The 20,236-nt window shown below is 34.3% G+C and overlaps 1 protein-coding gene across 1 annotated transcript in view; it reads right to left on the minus strand.

Annotated features, from left to right (window-relative positions):
* Window positions 1-1,089: 1,089 nt before the first annotated feature.
* SI (sucrase-isomaltase) overlaps window positions 1,090-20,236 on the minus strand; it is a 101,808-nt gene continuing 82,661 nt past the window's right edge. The window contains exons 39-47 of the mRNA XM_001368258.5: window positions 20,035-20,151; window positions 16,643-16,791; window positions 10,492-10,576; window positions 10,350-10,406; window positions 9,464-9,588; window positions 4,696-4,784; window positions 3,803-3,852; window positions 2,692-2,859; window positions 1,090-1,279 (exon numbers count right to left, since the gene is read on the minus strand). Of these exons, the coding sequence (XP_001368295.3) occupies window positions 1,208-1,279; window positions 2,692-2,859; window positions 3,803-3,852; window positions 4,696-4,784; window positions 9,464-9,588; window positions 10,350-10,406; window positions 10,492-10,576; window positions 16,643-16,791; window positions 20,035-20,151 (912 nt within the window). The 3' untranslated portion in view covers window positions 1,090-1,207. The remainder of the gene's footprint in view (window positions 1,280-2,691; window positions 2,860-3,802; window positions 3,853-4,695; window positions 4,785-9,463; window positions 9,589-10,349; window positions 10,407-10,491; window positions 10,577-16,642; window positions 16,792-20,034; window positions 20,152-20,236) is intronic.

Raw genomic sequence — 20,236 nt, forward strand, 5'->3', positions numbered from 1 at the left:
TTTTGACTCTAGGGTAGCAGAATGACTCACTCTTACACAAGAGACCTTTATTCAGCTGAATCAAAGTTATATCATGTTTGAATGAACATCTCTTTGCTCCTCTGAATGGTTTTTTTTTCCTCCTGCAATGGCTACATGTTCCATTATATTCTCATTTCAGGCCTAAATTAGCAGGCAATGGACCTTCTCTGTCTTCACTGCCTTGAGTTCCTTATCCATCAGGCAACTGATCAATAAACAACTTAACTTCCTTTGTGCCAAGCCCTGTGATAAGATTTGGGATACAAAAAAATAAAAAATTATATATTCCAAAGGAAACAATTTGTCTGTGTGTGTGTGTGTGTGTGTGTGTGTGTGTGTGTGTGTAGATATGGACAAAATAGTAATACCTGTTTATTTCAAAACAATTCATAGTGAAAAGAGGGACATTGTTATCGTCTGGGCCCACTGGGTTAGATGATGACTATTTCATGCTTTTGAAACTTACATACACATTGACCTATCACCAAGATTTTGGTGTTTTCCTGTTCTAAAATAGATAGGGAACTGGCTCTGAACTCTTGTTTCTCCCATTTACTTAACTAGTGGAAATCAATGCCTGATAGGTGGTATGATTGAAAATAAGCAGGACTTGGGAGTATAAAATTACTGAATTTAAATCATACCTCAGACATTTACTAACTGTGTGACTTTGGCCAAGTGACAAAATCTCTTTCATTCTCAATTTTTTTCTTCTATAAAATGGAGACAATACTAATATATACCTCTCAGAATTGTTGTGAAACATGTGTAACATATACTAAATGTATGAAGATATGAGAAGTAACTTCATGTAGTAGATAAGAGATGGACTCTAGAATAACTTAGGACAATTAAAAATCAATTACTTTGTTCATTTCAATGAAAATATTTTGTTATTAGTTGATGGTCATCCTGAGGACTCTGAAAGGGGAATTAAAAATCAGTTTACTGTGTTCCTGAAATACCTCTAACTATATAACAAAAAATGGACTTCTAGATTTTTTGTTTAAATTAGAATACTATAAATAGGCACCCTCACACAAATTAATTTACTTTAAATATGTTTACAATATTTAATTATGTTCTATAGAAAATAACACAATGATGAGATGAAAAATTGGGCACTTTAATTGAATCTAGAGTAGATTAGTCCTTTCCTTTGAAAATCAAGGTTCACATTTGGTCTTCATGTCTTCCAAGAGATTTCTATGTTGTTCTCCAAGAGAACAGCTTTGTCTCTAAGGTCAATTTCTAATATCTAGGAGAGATAAAGAAAATATACAAGTTTAGTATTCATTCAAAACTTTGGATTTCCAGCTTGTAATGATGATCAAGAATACCATTAAAATATATAAATAGCCTTTTTTTAATGAAGCATAATTTCTCAAGGCTGGAAGGACATTAATAATCATCTAGTCCAAACCTTTCAAGAAAGAAGGAAAGAATGAAAGAAAGAAAGAAGGAAAGAATGAAAGAAAGAAAGAAAGAAAGAAGGAAAGAAAAAAGAAAGAAAGAAAGAAAGAAAGAAAGAAAAAAGAAAGAAGGAAAGAAAAAAGAAAGAAAGAAACAAAGAAAGAAAGAAAGAAAGAAAGAAAGAAAGAAAGAAAGAAAGAAAGAAAGAAAGAAAGAAAGAAAGAAAGAAAGAAAGAAAGAAAGAAAGAAAGAAAGAAAGAAAGAAAGAAAGGAAGAAAGGAAGGAAGAAAGAAAGAAAGAAAGAAAGAAAGAAAGAAAGAAAGAAAGAAAGAAAGGAAGGAAGAAAGGAAGAAAGGAAGGAAGGAAGGAAGGAAGGAAGGAAGGAAGGAAGGAAGGAAGGAAGGAAGGAAGGAAGGAAGGAAGGAAGGAAGGAAGGAAGGAAGGAAGGAAGGAAGGAAGGAAGGAAGGAAGGAAGGAAGGAAGAAAAACAGGGAAAAAAAGAGATATTCCTAAAGCCACAAAGATTGTTGGTAGAATGTCCCTAAGGTGAAGATGTTGGACTAAATTATGTTAAAGATCCCCTTTGGCTCTGAAGCCATGATCTAGCCATTGATTGAGAATTTCCCAGAGGAATGAAAAGTGCAGAAAAGGGAATAATTTCAAATATATGGTAATGGATGAGACACTAGCTTTCTATTGGGGGGCACATGCAGACTATTAATGCTTTCTTCATCATTCCAGAACAAGGAGCCTTGATATATTTCCTTCCTTTTGCATCTCCTTACAGTTAGGAGAAAGCTCTATAAGGAAGTTTTCTCTTACCTGGAACCTGAATGTTCCTCTCTGTCATTTGCATATTTCCCTCCTAGTTCCATTCTTTGGGGATAACTAGAAATTGTCTATTCCCTTTACCCTATGATAATCTTCATTTACTTAAAGAAAAGCTAACTAGTCCACATTAGCCTCAGAAAATTTTGTTAAAGAGGGATGGATGAAGAATTAATGCTAGTGTTATTTCTTCCTGCTTAGAGGGTATTTTCAGCAAGAAACCATTGTTTGGAGAAAAGAATAGGAAAAGGAAGATGTATTATGAATGGAAGGTAGAGAAACAAGGAGAGAGGATGAAGAGGATGATGAAAAAGAAAAATAAATATTTTTGGTAACTAAAATGGACTTCAATTATTTAAGGAAATGAGAGTAAAAAAGACTCATTTTTTTTAAATTGATATATAATAGGAATCTTCATTGAGATCTTACCCCTTTGTTTAAATCATGGTCATGGGTGACACTTTGAGTCTGGCCATTGTATATAAGTTCAACACTTGAAATTTGAGTCTGGCTTTCTCCCCACACTTTGATATAACCAAGCCTCAGTTCTTCAGGGTTTGAATACCCATTATGTGTGACAGAACTTGTCAGAGTATTCTGAAAAGTTGAAGAAGAAGGACAATATTTCAGTTATAATAACTTTTCCATGGGCTGGGCACCCATAGTACAAAAACAGCTAGAGACATTAGAGTATAAATAACACTAGAGGATGGGTTAAATGGAAATGGGGTACATTTAGAAGAAAACTACTATTAATGCTATATCATTTGATTATTAATATTAAAACATAATATTCTCTTTTCTGAACTTCCATCTTTCAGTCTAGATTTTAGAGATACCAATTTAGATGAATGTCATCACATCCCTGACCCTTCCAAGGACTGGGCTGGGCCTTTCTATTGACCCTGTAAATGAAGCTAACCTGAGCTGGTCCCTGCTACAAAGAGTTACTCAAGTGCACGTGTTCCCTTCATTAGAGTTTAATGTAACGTAGCTTAAAAAATAGGATCTGAGCCAGTGAGATCTATGTTTTGAAGGAGATCTTTCTTGTCTACATTGCTTCAGGTGGCTAGATCTTCCTGAACAGATCTCATTCATCAAATATCTCCTCCCCATTGAAGAAATAATAGAGAAGGTTTGAAGGTCTTAGCCCATCTCCTAATTTAGTGTCTACCAATCAGGGGTTGTCTTTCTCTTGATGGGGTAGAAGTTTGGAAGGAGAGGTAGGAAGAGAAGACCTGGATTCACATTGACCCAGGATGCTTCCTTGACATCTTTGATCAGCAATAGAGATCACCACCAATCAACTTATTAATTAATTGCTGGCCTAATTAACACATTGATTTTTCATATCCAGAACTTTGACTCTCAGAATTTTATTTATTTTCTCTCTCACTCATGGAGCTTGTTATGTACTGTTATATACTATTAACTTGAAAAATTAATATATCTTCTATTACAGAATGCTGTGAAAACTGAAGATTTCTTTTGACAAAAGTAAGAAAATAATGTTTGAAGAGAGTTTTAAAGTGATACTTACCTGATTTAATTTAAAATGTACTAACAGGTATTGGCCTTTTTCATAAGTATCTATTAGAAAAAGAAACAAAATGAAAAAATGCCAAAATATTTTGTTCTCCTCTATGTTAATCATTTGAAATAGTTAAAATTTACATAAATAGACTTCTACAGCATAGCATAGAAGATGAGCTGAAGTTCTTGGAAGTTACCTAAAAACTGTGATTTTCAGCTCTGATACTCACTATATGACTATGGGAAAACATAGCTTTTCTTAACCCAGTTTGCTCATCTGTAAAATGAGTATAATAAACCTAGATTACCTATCTCATGAGGTTGTTGTGAAGTTCAAAGAATGAAAAAGAATCATCATTTTTTTCAAATCCCCAAGTGCTTTATATGTCATCTATTCCTTTTATTGGAGTGATTTACATTTTTTCTTACATATGCATAAGAAATATGATAATGGAGGTCATTACTTGAGCTATATACTGCCTGGTAGAAAGAATAAATCTTATCTGGATAACAGATCCCACCAAATAGCATGCATATATATTTATCAGGACAAGGGCTAGATTCTAAATTGTTCTCTTGGTGTGTATCCCATACTGTCCAATTTGCATGTGTGAATCTATATGCCTGGACCATGTTTTCTACATTATGACCCTGGGTGATCAGGGCTTCCTTGTGACACCCCCTTGCTCCAGCACACACAAAGTTAGTCAAAGATATGGCCTCTTTGTGCAGCAGGTAGCACAGATGCTTAAAGGCTTCCAGCTAAAGTGTAGTTATATTGAGCTTCTACCTAAGCTAAAAAAGATAAAGAATGAGAAATGAGAAGGAGGGGAGCCAATAGCACTCAGGAAATATCAGAGATACCAATGTGTTACTATATCATAGTAAAGTCAGACTCACCAATGCTATCTCCATCATCCCAGAACAATGAACCTTGTGCCATATGGTTTTCATCCATAGCAACAATGAGTCCCATGAAGTTTTTTCGACTATAAGAAAAAAAAACATTTTCTGAATGATCAATTATGATTATTTCATATATTTGCAAACAAAAATCTGACTATGAAACATATAACCTGGGAATTCTTAATTCTTCTCCCACTGAATCTCATATCCAAGGAATCATTCATTTATTTTTTGAAAGAAGAATGTCACTTAATAAAACTTGACTCCAATTTGGAGAATGGCTCTTGGGTACAAATACAAACAAATTAAAACTAAAATATTGCATAGATCAAAGGAAAACTTAAGTGTTGACTTTATTATCCCTTCATTCTTATCTTTTGCCCACTTATCCCCTCTTTGTGCTATCCTTCTCATCCAAATTTTCTCATTAATTTTAGTCCAGATATTGAATGTGCATAGGAGAGAGAACAGTATAAGTGTTTTAGTGACCATGAAATTAGAGAGAAAAAGTGTCAGAGGTCAATATCTAAATGGTAATGTTGAAAATGATTCTGGTCATTATCATAATAAATAGCACTGATATGTTTGAAAAGTTTTTAAGGTTTTACATAGGTTGTTTGGTTTTACTGGAGGAAAGTTTTTGGAAGGGGAAAAAGTACTAAAATGATATACTTATTAATTTTGGCTTTAGAACTATTGGGTATGTCTAAATTAACATTGACCTAGAAACATACTAATAATAAACTCCCTAGATAGAAACACATCTGTGAGTTAGCAGAAAAGCCCTAGAAATGTTCTTCAGAATGAAAGAGTTAAATGGATTTGATTAGAGACATTCAGCTAGTAAGAGTTAGAACCAGAATCAGAACCAAGGTCTTCTTGATTTCTGGCCCAACATTCCATCCATTACCCAATGCTATCTCTATCTTGAATAGAGTTTATTAAGGATTTTCTTTTGTTTTATTTGGGGGGAAGGATGTTATGGAATTGTCTGATCTTTTGGAAGTCTGATAAGGCTCATAGAATTCTCAAAATATTTTAATTGCAAAAAATTAATATTAAAATACATAAGGAACATAAGTAACAAGGGAAATAATTATTTCAGAATAAATTTTATATGTTTGCATACTATATATAAAATTATATTTCAATTGATTCTTCAATAACATTTATCAAGCCCCGGTTATTATGTGGTAGGCACTGTGCTAAGCACTGGAGAGAAAAAGAGACAAATGACAATTCTTTCCCTCAAGAGCTTGCAATCTAGGAGGCAAGAGAACATACAAAAAAAAAAAAAAACATGCCAGGCCAGCTATATAACAAATGAATAGAAAATAATTCACCAAAAGAATTAAGAGGGACTGATGAAGGCTTCCTGTGGAAGGCAAGATTTTAGCTGAGGTTCAAGGGAGGCCAGACATTTGAACAGAGAAGGAAAAGGATTCTAGACAAGAGGGGCAACCAAGGAAATCATCCTAAAAAGAGAGACAGAGAATCATGTTTGTGGAATTACAAGGAGTCCAGTGTCACTGGTTGAAAGAGAAAATATGGAAGAATAAGATGTAAGGAGACTAGAAAGGTAAGAGGGTACAGGTTAGGATAGGCTTGATATGTCAAACAGAATATTTTATATTTAATCCTGAAGGCAATAGGGAGTCAAGGCAGCTTTTTTGATTTTCATCAAGAGTGGCATGATTAAATCCGTGATTGAGGAAAATTACTTTAGTGGCGGAATGGAGGATAGAGTAGAGACTTGAAGTAGGCAGCTACATCAATGAGCTTTTACAATAGTGGAGGCATGAAGTAATGAGAGCATATGCTAGAGTGATAACATTGATTGGGGTCAGGATTGGGTGTATTCAAAAGGGGGAATCCATGAGAGGATTGAAAGATAATAAGTCCCAGATGACATCTAGTATGTGAGTCTAAGAGACTGGGAGAATTTTATTGCCCTCTCAATAACAGGGAACATATGAAGAGGGGTAAATTTTATAAGGAAAAAATGATTTCTGTTTGGGGCATATTGTGTTCAAGCTATTTAATTCAAAATATCTGAAAAGTAGTTGGAGGTGTGAGAATTTCAATAATTAACTAGAATAGTTATGCACTCACAAGAATATGTGCACAGATATGTGTATACATGTGTGTATTTATATACCCATGTAAGTATATATGTCTACATATAATAATGTTTGTATATTTGGATATGTATATTTTATATGTGCATGTTTATTCTAATATATATTAATGTAGGTATATATACACATATACCTATACATAAATATATACAAATACATACACATTCATATATATACATATATAATAGATAGATAGATAGATAGATAGATAGATAGATAGATAGATAGATAGATAGATAGATAGATAGATGGACAGACAGACAGAAAAACAGATTGGATAAATGGATAGATAGAAATATAGATGATAGATAGATAGATAGATAAATGGATAGATAGATTCTAGTGTATAAACCCCAGGTTATGAACTCCTGATCTAGAAGCATAAGTTGAAATTCCACTAGATATATGACCTTACTTTTATGGACAGTTCCTTCCTGTCATATATTATACTCTATCCAGAGCCACCTTTCCTACACAATTTTTATCCATGTCTTTCTATAATTTAGACATTTTTATAAAGTGATTCTTCATACATTCTACCCCTTTTTCCACTTCTCAACTATCATCCCTGCATAAGGAGAAGGAATTTGTCACAGAGGACTGAGTAGCATTTGGTATTGTTCTTTGTTTCATGAGCTGTCATGATCAAAATTATTTCAACACATATCCAGCCTACTCCTAGTGAATCTTTCTATAGTAATCATTCTGGTCCTTTTTAGGTGACTGTTACTTAGGCCTTGCCCCAAACCATCCCAGTATACTAGCATAACCTTTGAGACTCCAGGATTACTTTCATGCCATCAAGCAGCATATTTTTAAAGTTAATTATAAATAATAGATTCAGTTATCAAAGCAAGATTAAATTTGGTTCCATATATGCCTTTCTCACCACACATGCTATTATAAAAATCTAAATATATAAAAACATAGTTGTTTAATATTTCAATAAAAATCATGGACAGATATGGTACTTAAGAGATTAGAGAATGCTATATTAATGAAATATTGGGCCAAGATACAAGAGAGGAGTTGAGTAGGACATAGACCCCAAAACTACATCCTTTCCACCTTTTATTTTCTTTCTTCTCATATAGCCAGGAGCAAAGGGTCTTGGCGTAGTCCTCTTGATGAGTCATTTGGAATACTGCAACAGCCTTCCAATAGGTCTCCCCAATTCAAACCTTCCTTCACCTAGCTGCCAAATTGATTTTCCTTTGCAGGTATGATCAAATTACCTCCTCCCACTCAATAAACTCCAGTGGCTCCCTGTTGTCTCTAAGATGAAATATAACATTATCTTTTTGTTTTCTAAAGTCCATCATAGCCAAGCCTCTTCCTCCCTTTCCAGTTTTTCATACTTTTCTTCCCTCCATACATTCTCTGATCTAGCCATGATGAGCTGGCTTACATGGTGTTTCTCTAACACAACACTCTATCTCCCTGCTCCATGTCTTTAAGGTTGTCTCTCATTCCTGGAAAGTATTTGTTCCTTACTTAAGAGGGCGACCTCTTAGTTTCCTGTTGGTTATTTTTTAATAATATTTTAATAAAAAATAAAATTCAAATCCCATCTTCTGCAGAGGCTCCATCCCTACTCCATAACTTCCCATAGATATAGATGGACATTTACAGATGTCTTATAATTGTTTGTATATTTTTTCAACAATTAGAATATGACCCTATTCAGGTCTGGGGCCATATTGTCACTTTCCTTGGTATCTCCAAAGCCCAGGAAATGCCTGTCACATAATAAGTGCTTAATAAATTCCTGTTGATTTTTTTATTAGAGACAGGTAACAACTTTTGAATAGGTCATCATCTCAAAGTCCTTTTGTTAGCTGATTATTTAGAACTTGCAAACAATTTAGCAGAGAAACCATTCTTTTATTTTGATTTCACAAGTCACTTTAAACTAGGAATGCAGTTAAATTCTAGTACTTATAGTACTTAACCTAAAAAAATTATAGCATTTTACTAACACATTTAGTGCCATTTACAGGGAAAGATATTTCCATTTCACATTATAACCTCAGGAAGGGAAAGTAGGGACTCTGGCCCACTCCAATTCTTGGCCCAGAAGTTTAATTGAAACTCCTAGAAGTTCTAGGTGTTGGAGAAAAAAAAACAGATTGTAAAATGGATGCAGAATTGAATGACACAGGTGATTGTTCTGGATTTTATGAAGTAATGGAATTAGAGAAATTTTTTTTTCTTTGCTGGTAGAAGTTATGAGCTGGATCACTTAACAGTAGATGGTACCAAGGAGGTGGTGATCAATCACAAAGAAAAGACCCAGAAAAGTAGAGAGTGGTTAAGGAATATTAAAGGATAGGAAAAAATAACTTAGAGAATGACAAAGGTAATGGTAGTAGGAGGAGTGAAGAAGAGACCCTTCAGCCTTGTATGTGGAGAGTTCTCACCTGGGGTGGCCCTTTATAAATCAAGGAGGTTCATAATTAAAATGTTCACAAGAAACTCACTGTATATTCCTGTGCAATCAGAGTGCATAAAGAATTTAATATCTATTTTAAAATGAAAATGATACCTGCTTTCAGTGGTCGAGACATTCAACCACTGACCATCACAGATTTCAAATTCATCATTCCTCATTTCACTTTTATTACCTGTGAACAGTATTCTGGGCAGGCTCCTGACAGGGAAGGATATGACCACCCCGGACATGGAGGTTGATTTTCTCTAAAGGAGCATCAAAGTCATGATATATCTTCCTAATTCCAATATCAAGCCCCTAGAAAGAAGAGATTGTGGTAAAATAGTAAGAAGAAGAACTGGGACCATTAAAGATATTCCCAGTAACCTATCACACATGAAAAAAAGTATTTTATGGACATATGGAATATATGGAAATCTAAAATAAACACACCTTCAAAGAACATTTAAAGGTTTAAAATAAACATTGCAATTTTCACTAGTGAAACAAAATAATCTAGCATAGTCTAAGCTACTTGAAAACAAAGTTAAAGATACAATTAAGTAACAGGAACAGTAAAATCAATATGGTATTTTGAGCTTTGCAAAATACTGATTTCAACTTAGTATCTTCCAGGACCTAGTAGAGTGTTTTGTATATAATTAAAGGATATATGTCATGAGTTGGTGTTATAATTAGATTCACGGATTTCACATATAGAAAAAAAGAGTATTTTGAAAGCATTGACATTGTCTCTTACACCATAACATGATTGTGGAAAGTTTGCTTCCCCTTTGGGATTATTATTTATCTTCATTTAAAGAATCTAAAACAATGTGATCTAAGTATACTTTTAATGTTTCATTATGAAGAAAAAAGCCAGATTTAAAAAAAAAATAAAGAGGCCCGCCATTGCCGTACTACCTTTTTTTTTTTTAATCTACTTAAGTTAGTTCTCAGCATGCATGCCCACTTGGATGCTTTAAGCTTATTTGTCCTAAGATCTTTCTTTCATACTTCTACACTAGAAGGTTTCTAAGGTAGATTTTGAAGGAGAAATGATATTCTTCATCTCTTACCGTGTGGAAATCAAACCAGCGGGCATCAGGCACATATGCCCTTACAGAGGTGGCACCCTGAAAGGGTAAAAACAGATAAGCATCAAACACAACAATTCAGTTTTAAAGGGGCATCATATGGAAAATGATGGCTTGTGCTTACCCATTCCATAACAGGGCTAACCATAAAGGCTGAGCCCCAAAGAAATTGTTTAAAGATGTACCAGGTTTCCTTATCATCAAAGAACCTTGAAAGAGAAAACATATAGCCAGTTGGTATATTTATGATTATAATATGCTAAGAAAATGCATAAAAAGTATAGTTGAAAGAAACAGTATGCTGTTTTGACAGCCTATAGACCATTTTATGTACATATACATACCCAAATGCAAATTAAAGAAGCACACAATTCCCAATAAGTTTGTAATTTAAAATGAAAATTGCCTAAAACCATCCAAAACAATTATATTTAGTTAAATCTTCATGAGTTCATCATTTCACTGCTTCTTTCTCCAAAATGACAACTTAATTTTTTCTTTTTTCAAAACCCTTGCCTTTCTACCTTAGAATTAATGTTATGTATTGGTTCCATAGGAAAAGAGAAATAAGGGTTTAGCAATAGGAACTACATGACTTGTGCAATGTTACACAGCTAGGAAAAATCTGAGGTCTGATTTTAACTGAGGACCTTCCATCATTGGGCCTGGCTTTGCAACCACTGAGTCATCTAGCTGCCCTTGTCAATGATCTCTCAATTACCAAATCTAATTGATTTTTTCCATCTTAATCCTTAAACCTTCTGCAACTCTGATAATATGGATCATAATCCTTTCTTGCTATCTTATTGATTTTTTGTGATTCTGCACTTTCATGAATCCCCTGTCTGACCATTCCTCTATTTTTCTCCAGGCCATCACTGCTAAGATGCCCTCAGGATTCAATTATGGGTCCTATTCCCTTATTTCTCTACATTATTTACTTTGTTGTTCTCAATAGTCCCATAGAGACAAATTTTTGAATCTTTTTCTTTTAGGTTAACTTGTCTCCTGACTTCCAGTCTCATATCTTCAACTACCTAATGGATATCTCAGATTTGATATCCTATTGACATTTTAATTGCAACACATCCAAAACTGAACTTTTTATCTTTCTCTAAAACCTTATCTCCTCTTTATTTCTATTACCATATTTTTTGTTTCTAATTTTGCTATTATTATTAAGGGCACCTCTATCCTCTCAGTCACCCATGCTTACATCATTGACATCATTCTTTTCATATCCTATATCCAATTATTTGCAAATTTCCATCACTTATATTTTTGGGAAATTGTTTGTATTTTCCCCTCCTCTCTTCTGGCACTGCCACCAACCTCATAGAGATCCTTAACACATCATACCTGGATTACTATAGTAACCCTCTGTTGGATACTCTTCCTGAAATCTTTCCTGATCCTAATCCATGCTGTACTCAGATACCAAAGAGATCCTCCTAAAGTACATGTCTGACTATATCATCTCCCCAACCCCATGCCTCTCCATTGGTACCCTATTCCTTTCAGGATTAAATTCAAAATCTTCTAGGTTTATCTTAAAGCTCCTCATAACCTAGACTCATATTGCTTGAGTATAGATATAGATATGCCTTAATGCCCTCCTCAGACACTGTAATATAATTACAGAGGCCTTCTTGCTATTCCTTGCAAAAACATTGCATTTTGTGATGTCAAGAATTTCATGAACTCTCCTCTGTACTAGACTTATCTATATCTTGTCATCCACATCATTGATTTCTTAGTTTCCTTGAAGTCTTAGCCCCAAATCTCATCTTCTGCAAAAAGCCTTTCCTAATCCTTTTGAATGCTAGTGGCTTTTCCCTGATGTCACCTCTGATTTGTCTTTCCTCCATAACTGCTTACATGTTCCCCATTAGCCTGTGAGTTCCTTGAGATCAAGACCTATTTTTGCTTCACTCTATATCCCCAGCTATTAGTCCAGAGCCTGGCATATAGTAAGGAATATATACTTGTGGACTTCCTGCCTGCCCAAATGCAGAAATCTTTGTTATACATTCAAAAGCAACTGAGACAATCAATACAGTTTGAAAGAAGACTGTGAACCATATAGATTGTTTCTGTGACTCCCAAAATAAGATAATTATATAAGTATTATAATTTTTAAAGTGCTAAATAACTTTAGTTAATAATAGTATTATGGCATATGTCTTTAAAACCAATGACAATGATGATGATGATGATGATGATGATGATGAAGACATTTATATGATTTTTCATGTATGGAAATTATTTTATATATCATCTTTGATCCTCACAAAAGTTTGGGGAGTTAAGTGTTCAATACTCTTTAGAGTATATCTTGTTTTATTATTTCTGTCAAAAAAATTACAATTTTATATAGTCATAAGCTACATTTTTTACTTCAGAGCTTCTTTTCTTTAATCTTCAGTTTCATCAGTAAATATGTAATATTTAGTATTAAACAAATTGCTTTCTTCAGACTATTGTTTTGTTTACCATAATGTTCTTTACCATAATGCAATTTTGAAATGTGGATTATTGTTATTGATACTTATAATAGCCAAGAAGTAAATGATGTTGATTCCATTTTCTCAATTTCAAAAATTAGAAAACTGAAATGTGGAAAAGTTGTCTGCCCTCCCCACACATATATTTTACTGGGAAGAAACAATGTGTACACATATAAGTAAATATGAAATATATCCAAAATACAAAGAAGTTGGGGGAAGAGGCTCTAGATAGAGAACTTAATACTCCAAAAAGAAGAGGCTGTACTTCTAGGAATAAAGATTTTTTTAAGAAAAAAAGATAATTTGGATTTTTTACAGAATTGTGGATAATAATCAGGTGCAGAATTAAATAAGTAATAGCTGTTTCATCTACCAAACATGGATTGCCTTTAAAATGATATTTTGTCAGAGCTGTCAACTAGTCTATAAACTCTTTTCATTTCACCATTAAAATCAAATAAGGAAGTCAACAAACCAGAATATCATCTTCAGTTTGTCACAAGGGTTTTCTTCTCTTTCATTTTTCAAGAGAAGTAGGTAAGAACAAAAGAAATAATATCACCTTTCCCTTATCAAAGATAACCTTTCCACATTCCCAAGTTAGTCCATTCAATCTCATCTTTTTTTAGCATATTGCTCACACTATTATCCTCACCTTTACTTATCTTTGTGAAGATTAAATTTAACCCTCCCCTGATTGTGAAAATGAAAATAATTAACTCTCCCCTGATTGTGAAGATTAAATTGTAACCCCTGTCTATTTAATCACCAAAAGTGTAAATACCCTACATAAAGTTGACTGGAAAGATCTGCCCAGTTTTAGATTTAATCACCAGAAATGTAAACACCCCATTCACACTTGAGTGGGGGAAATCTGTGTTCCATGTGTGCAATAGTGGGTGATGCATCAGAATAGACTAACTGCCTCCTGGGCAGTTCTAAAGCAGGCCGTCAATTGTGATTGGTAGATGTAGAATTAGGGGAAGGCACAGGAATTGACACAAGAAAAAGTATCTTTAAAAGGGAATGACAACTTCCTGAGTGGAGTCCTACTGGGAGTTCTTTCTTTCTTTGGAATGGAGGCTGGTGGAGAATCTGCTGACTGGGCCTAAGGCATGGTGAGTAAAAGGCTGACTCCTTTCATATTGAATTTTCTGGAGATATAAGCCTCAGGAGAGACTTCCCCAGGTCCTCAGTTTTGCCATGGCCTAAGGACTAACTGTCCCTGCCTAGGTTGAGTCAGAGGCCAGGAGTAAGTTACTTAGTGTTTAGGATAAATATCTTACCGTATTCTCTCTCTGATTTTCTTACATCACTCTATATTTTGTAAATAAATCATAAATAAATCTCTTTTAGAATAAATTAAATTTCTGGTGACCCTATTTTAAATATAATCCAGCCCAACCTTTTTTTTTTATAAATAAACCCCATTTCCCCCTTACATTTTCATTTTCTCCCTTTCCACTGTCTGCTTCCAAACTGATCCCAGCATGTCAATTTCTCTTCCATCTTCAAAAAATGATCATTTGATACACACATACCCAGCTGCTATCATCCTCTAACTCTTCACCCTTTTTTGGCTAAAATTATTAAAGAGTTGACTGTAATTGGCTCCATCATTTCCTTTCCTTTTAATTTCCTCTTAATTCTGCAATCTGGCTTCCAAGTTCATCACTCAAATAACAGTGCTCTCTCTAAAGTTACAAATAATTTCTTAAATGCCAAATTGAAGGTCTTTTTTCAATCCTCATCTTTCCTGAACTCTTTACATTCTATGATCTCCTCTTATCCTCAATACTCTTTCTAGGTTTTCATGACAGAATTCTCCCTTGGTTCTTCATCTGTTCTCAGTTTTCTTTTATATTTTTTTCAGGCTATATCCACTAACTGAATATTTCATAAAGTTCTCTCCTGAGCTCTCCTTTTTCATCCCTCAATAATATTTCTCTTTATGCTTCCATTGACTCAATTACTATCTCTAAACAGATGACTCTCAGATCTATTTGTCAGGCTCTAATATCTCTTCTAACTTACAGTCTCATCAATCCAGGTGCCTATGAAATTATTTCAAATTAATGTTACTGTAGACATTGTAATCTCAGTATGTCTAAAACTGAAAACATTATCTTCTTCCTCCAATCCTTCTCTCTTCCTAAATCCCCCATTATTTCCAAGGGTGCTACCATCATCCCAGACCCTTAGGGTCATCCTTGACTCCTCATACTCTCTCATTCCCCTCACCCTCTGTCCATCTGTTGCCAAGGCCTGTCAATTTTATCTTTGTAGTATCTCTCATGTTAACTCTTTTCTATCTTTTGGCACTATCACTTTCTCATTCTAGGTCTTGATCATTTCATGCTTGGGCTATTTCAATAGCCCGATGGTAAGTTGCTCTGCCTCAATGCTCCCAATTCCAGACTGATCTCTTTTTAGTTGTCAAAATTATCTTCCCAAAGTGCAAGTCTGACCTTATCACTCTGACCCCAATTCAGCAGACATCAGTGGATTCCTATTTGGCCCAGGATCAAAAACAAAACAAAACAAAATATGTTTGAATTTTCAAGTCCTTTGTAACCTATCAACTTCCCATGTTTCCACTCTTCTTTCAATTTACTTGCTACACTTTTTTGATGAAGTGAGACTGGTTTCTTTGCTAGTCCTCAAAGAAGATACTTCTCTCCTGACTCTGTTTTTTCCCCTAGCTATCTTCATTGCCTGGAAAGTTCTCCACCCATCTCTACTCCCAGTCTTCAGTTACTTTCTTCATGTCTCAGTTAAAATTCTACCTTCTAAACAAAAGCCTTTCTTGACCCCTCCTTTGTGTCAGTGGACTCTATCTGCAATTATTTCCAATGGGCATGTCTATATTTTATTTGTACATAGTTGTTTACATGTTGTCTCTCCCATTAGACTCTGAGCTCCTGGAAAGCAGGAACTATTTTTTTCATATCTCCATATATTTAGCACTCAAGAGTAGTGTCTTCTACTTAACAAGTGCTTAGTGTTTACTGACTTTATTTGAAGTGATTCTTAATTTTAAAACTAACTAAAATTAAATCTAGCAAAACTAAGAGCCATACCCCCCTCCTTCAGTTAAAAAAACACAGGATTTTTTGTGACCACTGTGCCAGATGATATAAAAATGCTAATTTACTAAAAAAAGAGAGATGCAAAAACCCCAAAACAAAAACAAAAATCATATACACACCACACACACACACACACACACACACACACACACACACACACACATACACACACACATACATACAAACAAAACACCCAAATAAACAGTATGGTCGCTGACCTCAAAAAAATTTAATAGTTTATCAGTTCCCCTGAGTGCAAACCTCAATAACTGAAAAGTCTACCCAAAAATCTCTTCCAAATTATCAAATATGTAGTTGTATGAAAAGACGCATTTGCTCCATGAATGGAATCTCTCTTTTTAGTCTGATTATGTTGTCTAATGCAGAAGTGAAGATCCAAACAATAATGTCAGACTTTGAGTCCCAGAACTGATTTTTCTCCCTTACTTTGTTCTTCAAAGCCTATAACAATGCTTGGATACTATAACATGAAAAATAAAAGACTATTGAATGAAATTTTATTGAATAGATATTTCATATATTCCAAAAAATTTATTTTTCAAAGAATAAAAAAAAAACTTTTTCAAGGAGCAAAAATGAAGACTTTGGGACATGTAAAGGAATTAAATAATTAAAATAAAATCTACATAGCAGTATGTCATGTGTCATGTATACTTACTCATGTAGAAGAGGCCGGATGACTGTGCCACCATTGGCATGGATCTCATGCATTATTGTGTAGAAATGAGGCAGAAGAGTGTATCTGATATTAAGAACGTCCCTGGACATGTTTGCAAAAGTTTCATTCCAAGCAACAGGATCTTGTCTCTGAAAAAGATAAAATGCACATATATAACCATATTATTGTTCCACAGCTCCAAAAATATTCACATAAAATATGGATTGTGTATTTCTTGAGGGCAAGAAATTTAACTTCAAAAAACTTGTTTGTTTTTCTTTGGATTCCTAATGCCTATGATCAAGCCAGACACATAGAAGGCATTTAACCTGTTCATTGGGTTTAAATAAATAAACAATAAAGGCATAGATTGATCCACTGATAATATATGCAAATCCAAATGCAAATGTGGGTCTGCTGAATTTTCCACCATTCCTCCAGTTTCATCTACATTGTTAGATTTACAATATGGTTCAATGTCATTGGATATTAGACATAAACACAATATTTCCATAATTAATATGTTAGTTTAAATAGTGGGGGTTTATTCCCAAAGATTAGGGAAGGAAAAGAAAAAATAGAAACTACATGGATTTAAAGAAAAACCTGTGGATATATAGCCAGTATCCACATGCAGACAAGGACTTCATTTGATTCCTCAATTTTATGAGGTTTTAGACTTAAAAGTCATGTAATTCAATGTCCTCATTTTGCAGATGAAAAAATTGACGGCTGAGATTTGAACTTAGTACCTCTTACTAAATCCACTGGACATATTTCTTTCTCACGTACTTCTTTAAGGTTATCCAAGTGATAGTTTGACCTTTTGATACCTCTAAGTGTTAGGTACTGATATTACTACATCAATATCAACCCACACTTCCCCATATGTTTACTATCATCTGATTAAAACATTCCTTTTTTATGGAGATGAGTAGAAAGATCCCATATTTAGGGGTGGAAAGACCATCAAAACAATCTTGTTCATCCTTCTCATATGTAAAAGACAACTGAGTGGTGCATTGGACATGGTCCTGGAGTCACAAATACCTGATTTCAATTCTAAGAGTAGATATTTAGCAAATGTGTGGCAATAAGTTTTAAAATCTCTATTTATATCAGTTTCCTCAACTATAAAATTGGAAGAATAATAGCATTTCCCAGAGTTCTTGTCAGGATCAAATGAGGTAATGTGTGTAAAGTACTTAGCATGGTGACTGACATAAGTTGTGCCATATAAATGTTAGTTATAAACACTATTACTATGAGGAGGAAGAGGAGGAAGAGCACCTGGATGTAGAACAGGAAGAGAAGATGGAGGTTGAGGAGGAAGAAGAGGAAATGAGAATTCAAAGAGGTTCATTAACTTGTAGAACCTAACTTACATAGCTGGTGAGAGAGTTAGAACTTGTACTCATATAGTCTGACTTTAAATTCAACATTCTTTCTTTTGTACGATTCTTCTGTACTAGTCTATTCTTTCTAATCTTAGATCAATAAAGAAAGATTAACAGGAAAGCTGCGTCAAAGAATTGCTAGACTTTGTATGGATTCCTAGAAAGCTTTTTGGATCTTTAAAAGTAACATAAAACAATCAGAAATTATCTCATTTGAGACTCTCAAGAGTTCTGTGATGAAAGTACATGTATTTTTATTCTCATTTTACAGATAAAAAAATAGTGGATTTTGAATCCAAGGTTTCCTGATTCAAGATCCAGTGTTATATCCCTGATTGCATGCTGCATTCCCAAGGATAGTCAATCCTCTCCTACCACATCAAATGTAAGAGCTGAATAAGGCATTCAAAATTATTAAAGGATGTTCAGTTATGCTTTGTTCCACAAAGTTTGGCTAAACCCTTCTGATTCAACAAACGTTAAAATTTTTCAAATATTTTATTAGATTTTTTTTGTTTAAGACATTGACTTTGTGTCCTGGTTTCCAAAGATAGTTCTGTATACTTGGGAAAAAGTCTGAGTCTGACTGATGACAAATTTTTCTACTATAGCTCTATTTCCATTCGGGGAAAAAAAAAACAGATTCTCTTCAGATTTTTTTTTTTCAGTCTACACAACCAAGAATATTAGCACTAGGGCCAAAACATGAAATGTATTTTCTTGTAGAAAGAAGAAAATGGTCAATAAAAGAAAAGTATAATTATTTTGATATACTTAGCTCTTCTTTCTCATTTCAGAGATCAGAGATTTTAACCTTTAATTGTGGATTCCTAAAGACATATGGCAATGAAGCTGGGAAACTAGGATTTAAGTAAGAAGACATGACTGGGATCATAACACCTTAAAGACCTAGTTACCACACAACTCTGTAAAAATCAGGGCACCAATATGACCCTCTAAATCCTCATTTAGAAAATGGGATTAACGGAGGCAGTTGGGTAGCACAGTGGATTGAGAACCAGTCCTAGAGATGGGAGGTCCTAGGTTCAAATCTGGCTTCAGCCACTTCCCAGCTGTGTGACCCTGGGCAAGTCACTTGACCCCCATTGCCTAGCCCTTACCACTCTTCTGCCTTGGAGCCAATACACAGTATTGACTCCAAGACAGAAGGTAAGGGTTTAAAAAAAAAAGAAAATGGGATTAACACTCTTCCCATTCCATACCTCATAGGGTTCATCAGTTTAGAACTAGGAAAGACCACAGCATCTATCTAAACCAACTTCTTCATTAAAAAATGAAGCTTAGAAAGATTAAGGACACAACTCTGTATGAGCTACATGACCTATTTTCATTTTCAAAACCATAAAACAAGATGTCCTTCCCAAATTATGGTCATCACCTCTAATCTCCTAATTGCTGCTAACTTGAGCTTTTACTGACACCGCCTCACTCAACTCCCCCCCCCTCCTTCTAGAGGACTAGAGTCAAGTACCAAACTCCTCCCAATCTCTTATATTATTGATTTTTTTAAATCCTTACCTTCTGTCTTAGCTTCAATTCTAAGACAGAAGAGGGTCAAGGGGTAGGCAAGGGGGGTTAAGTAACTTACCCAGAGTCAGGCAGTTAGAAAGTGTCTTAGGCCAAATTTCAACATAGGGGTTACCAGACCTGGCACTTTACCCTCTGGGCTACCTAACTGTCCCTATATGAATGATTATTGTTATAGATGTACCATAAATAAGCTCAGTTTACAGCAATATCATGTATGGATTATGAACAAAACTTTTTATAAAGTCACAAAGTTTTCCATATTGTCATTCATTCAATCACTCATTTAAAAGATTCTCCCTGCTATTCATTTGCCACTAAATATTCTTGGCTAAAGCAATTTTTCCTAAAGAAGAATTTTTACAGACTCAATTAAGGAAGCCAGATGGAATTAAATATTCCTCCAAATATCTGAGTCAGGGAAACATGAATGCACTGAATACATACTATAGTCTTTGCGATGTTATGATTTCTAGAAAATGGATAAAATGATCCAAGTTGCATCCATCGAGTACACAGCTCATATTCTGAATTGTTGAAGAAGCCACAGATGTCAGCACCAGTCTGTAACACATTACCATTTTAAATTCAATATCAATTCAGTTTATTGAAAAAATGGTGCTAAGAAAGGAATAGGAGTAAAATAATG

This window comes from Monodelphis domestica, chromosome 8 (assembly GCF_027887165.1).
Source record: "Monodelphis domestica isolate mMonDom1 chromosome 8, mMonDom1.pri, whole genome shotgun sequence".
In the NCBI taxonomy this organism is placed as follows: domain Eukaryota; kingdom Metazoa; phylum Chordata; class Mammalia; order Didelphimorphia; family Didelphidae; genus Monodelphis; species Monodelphis domestica.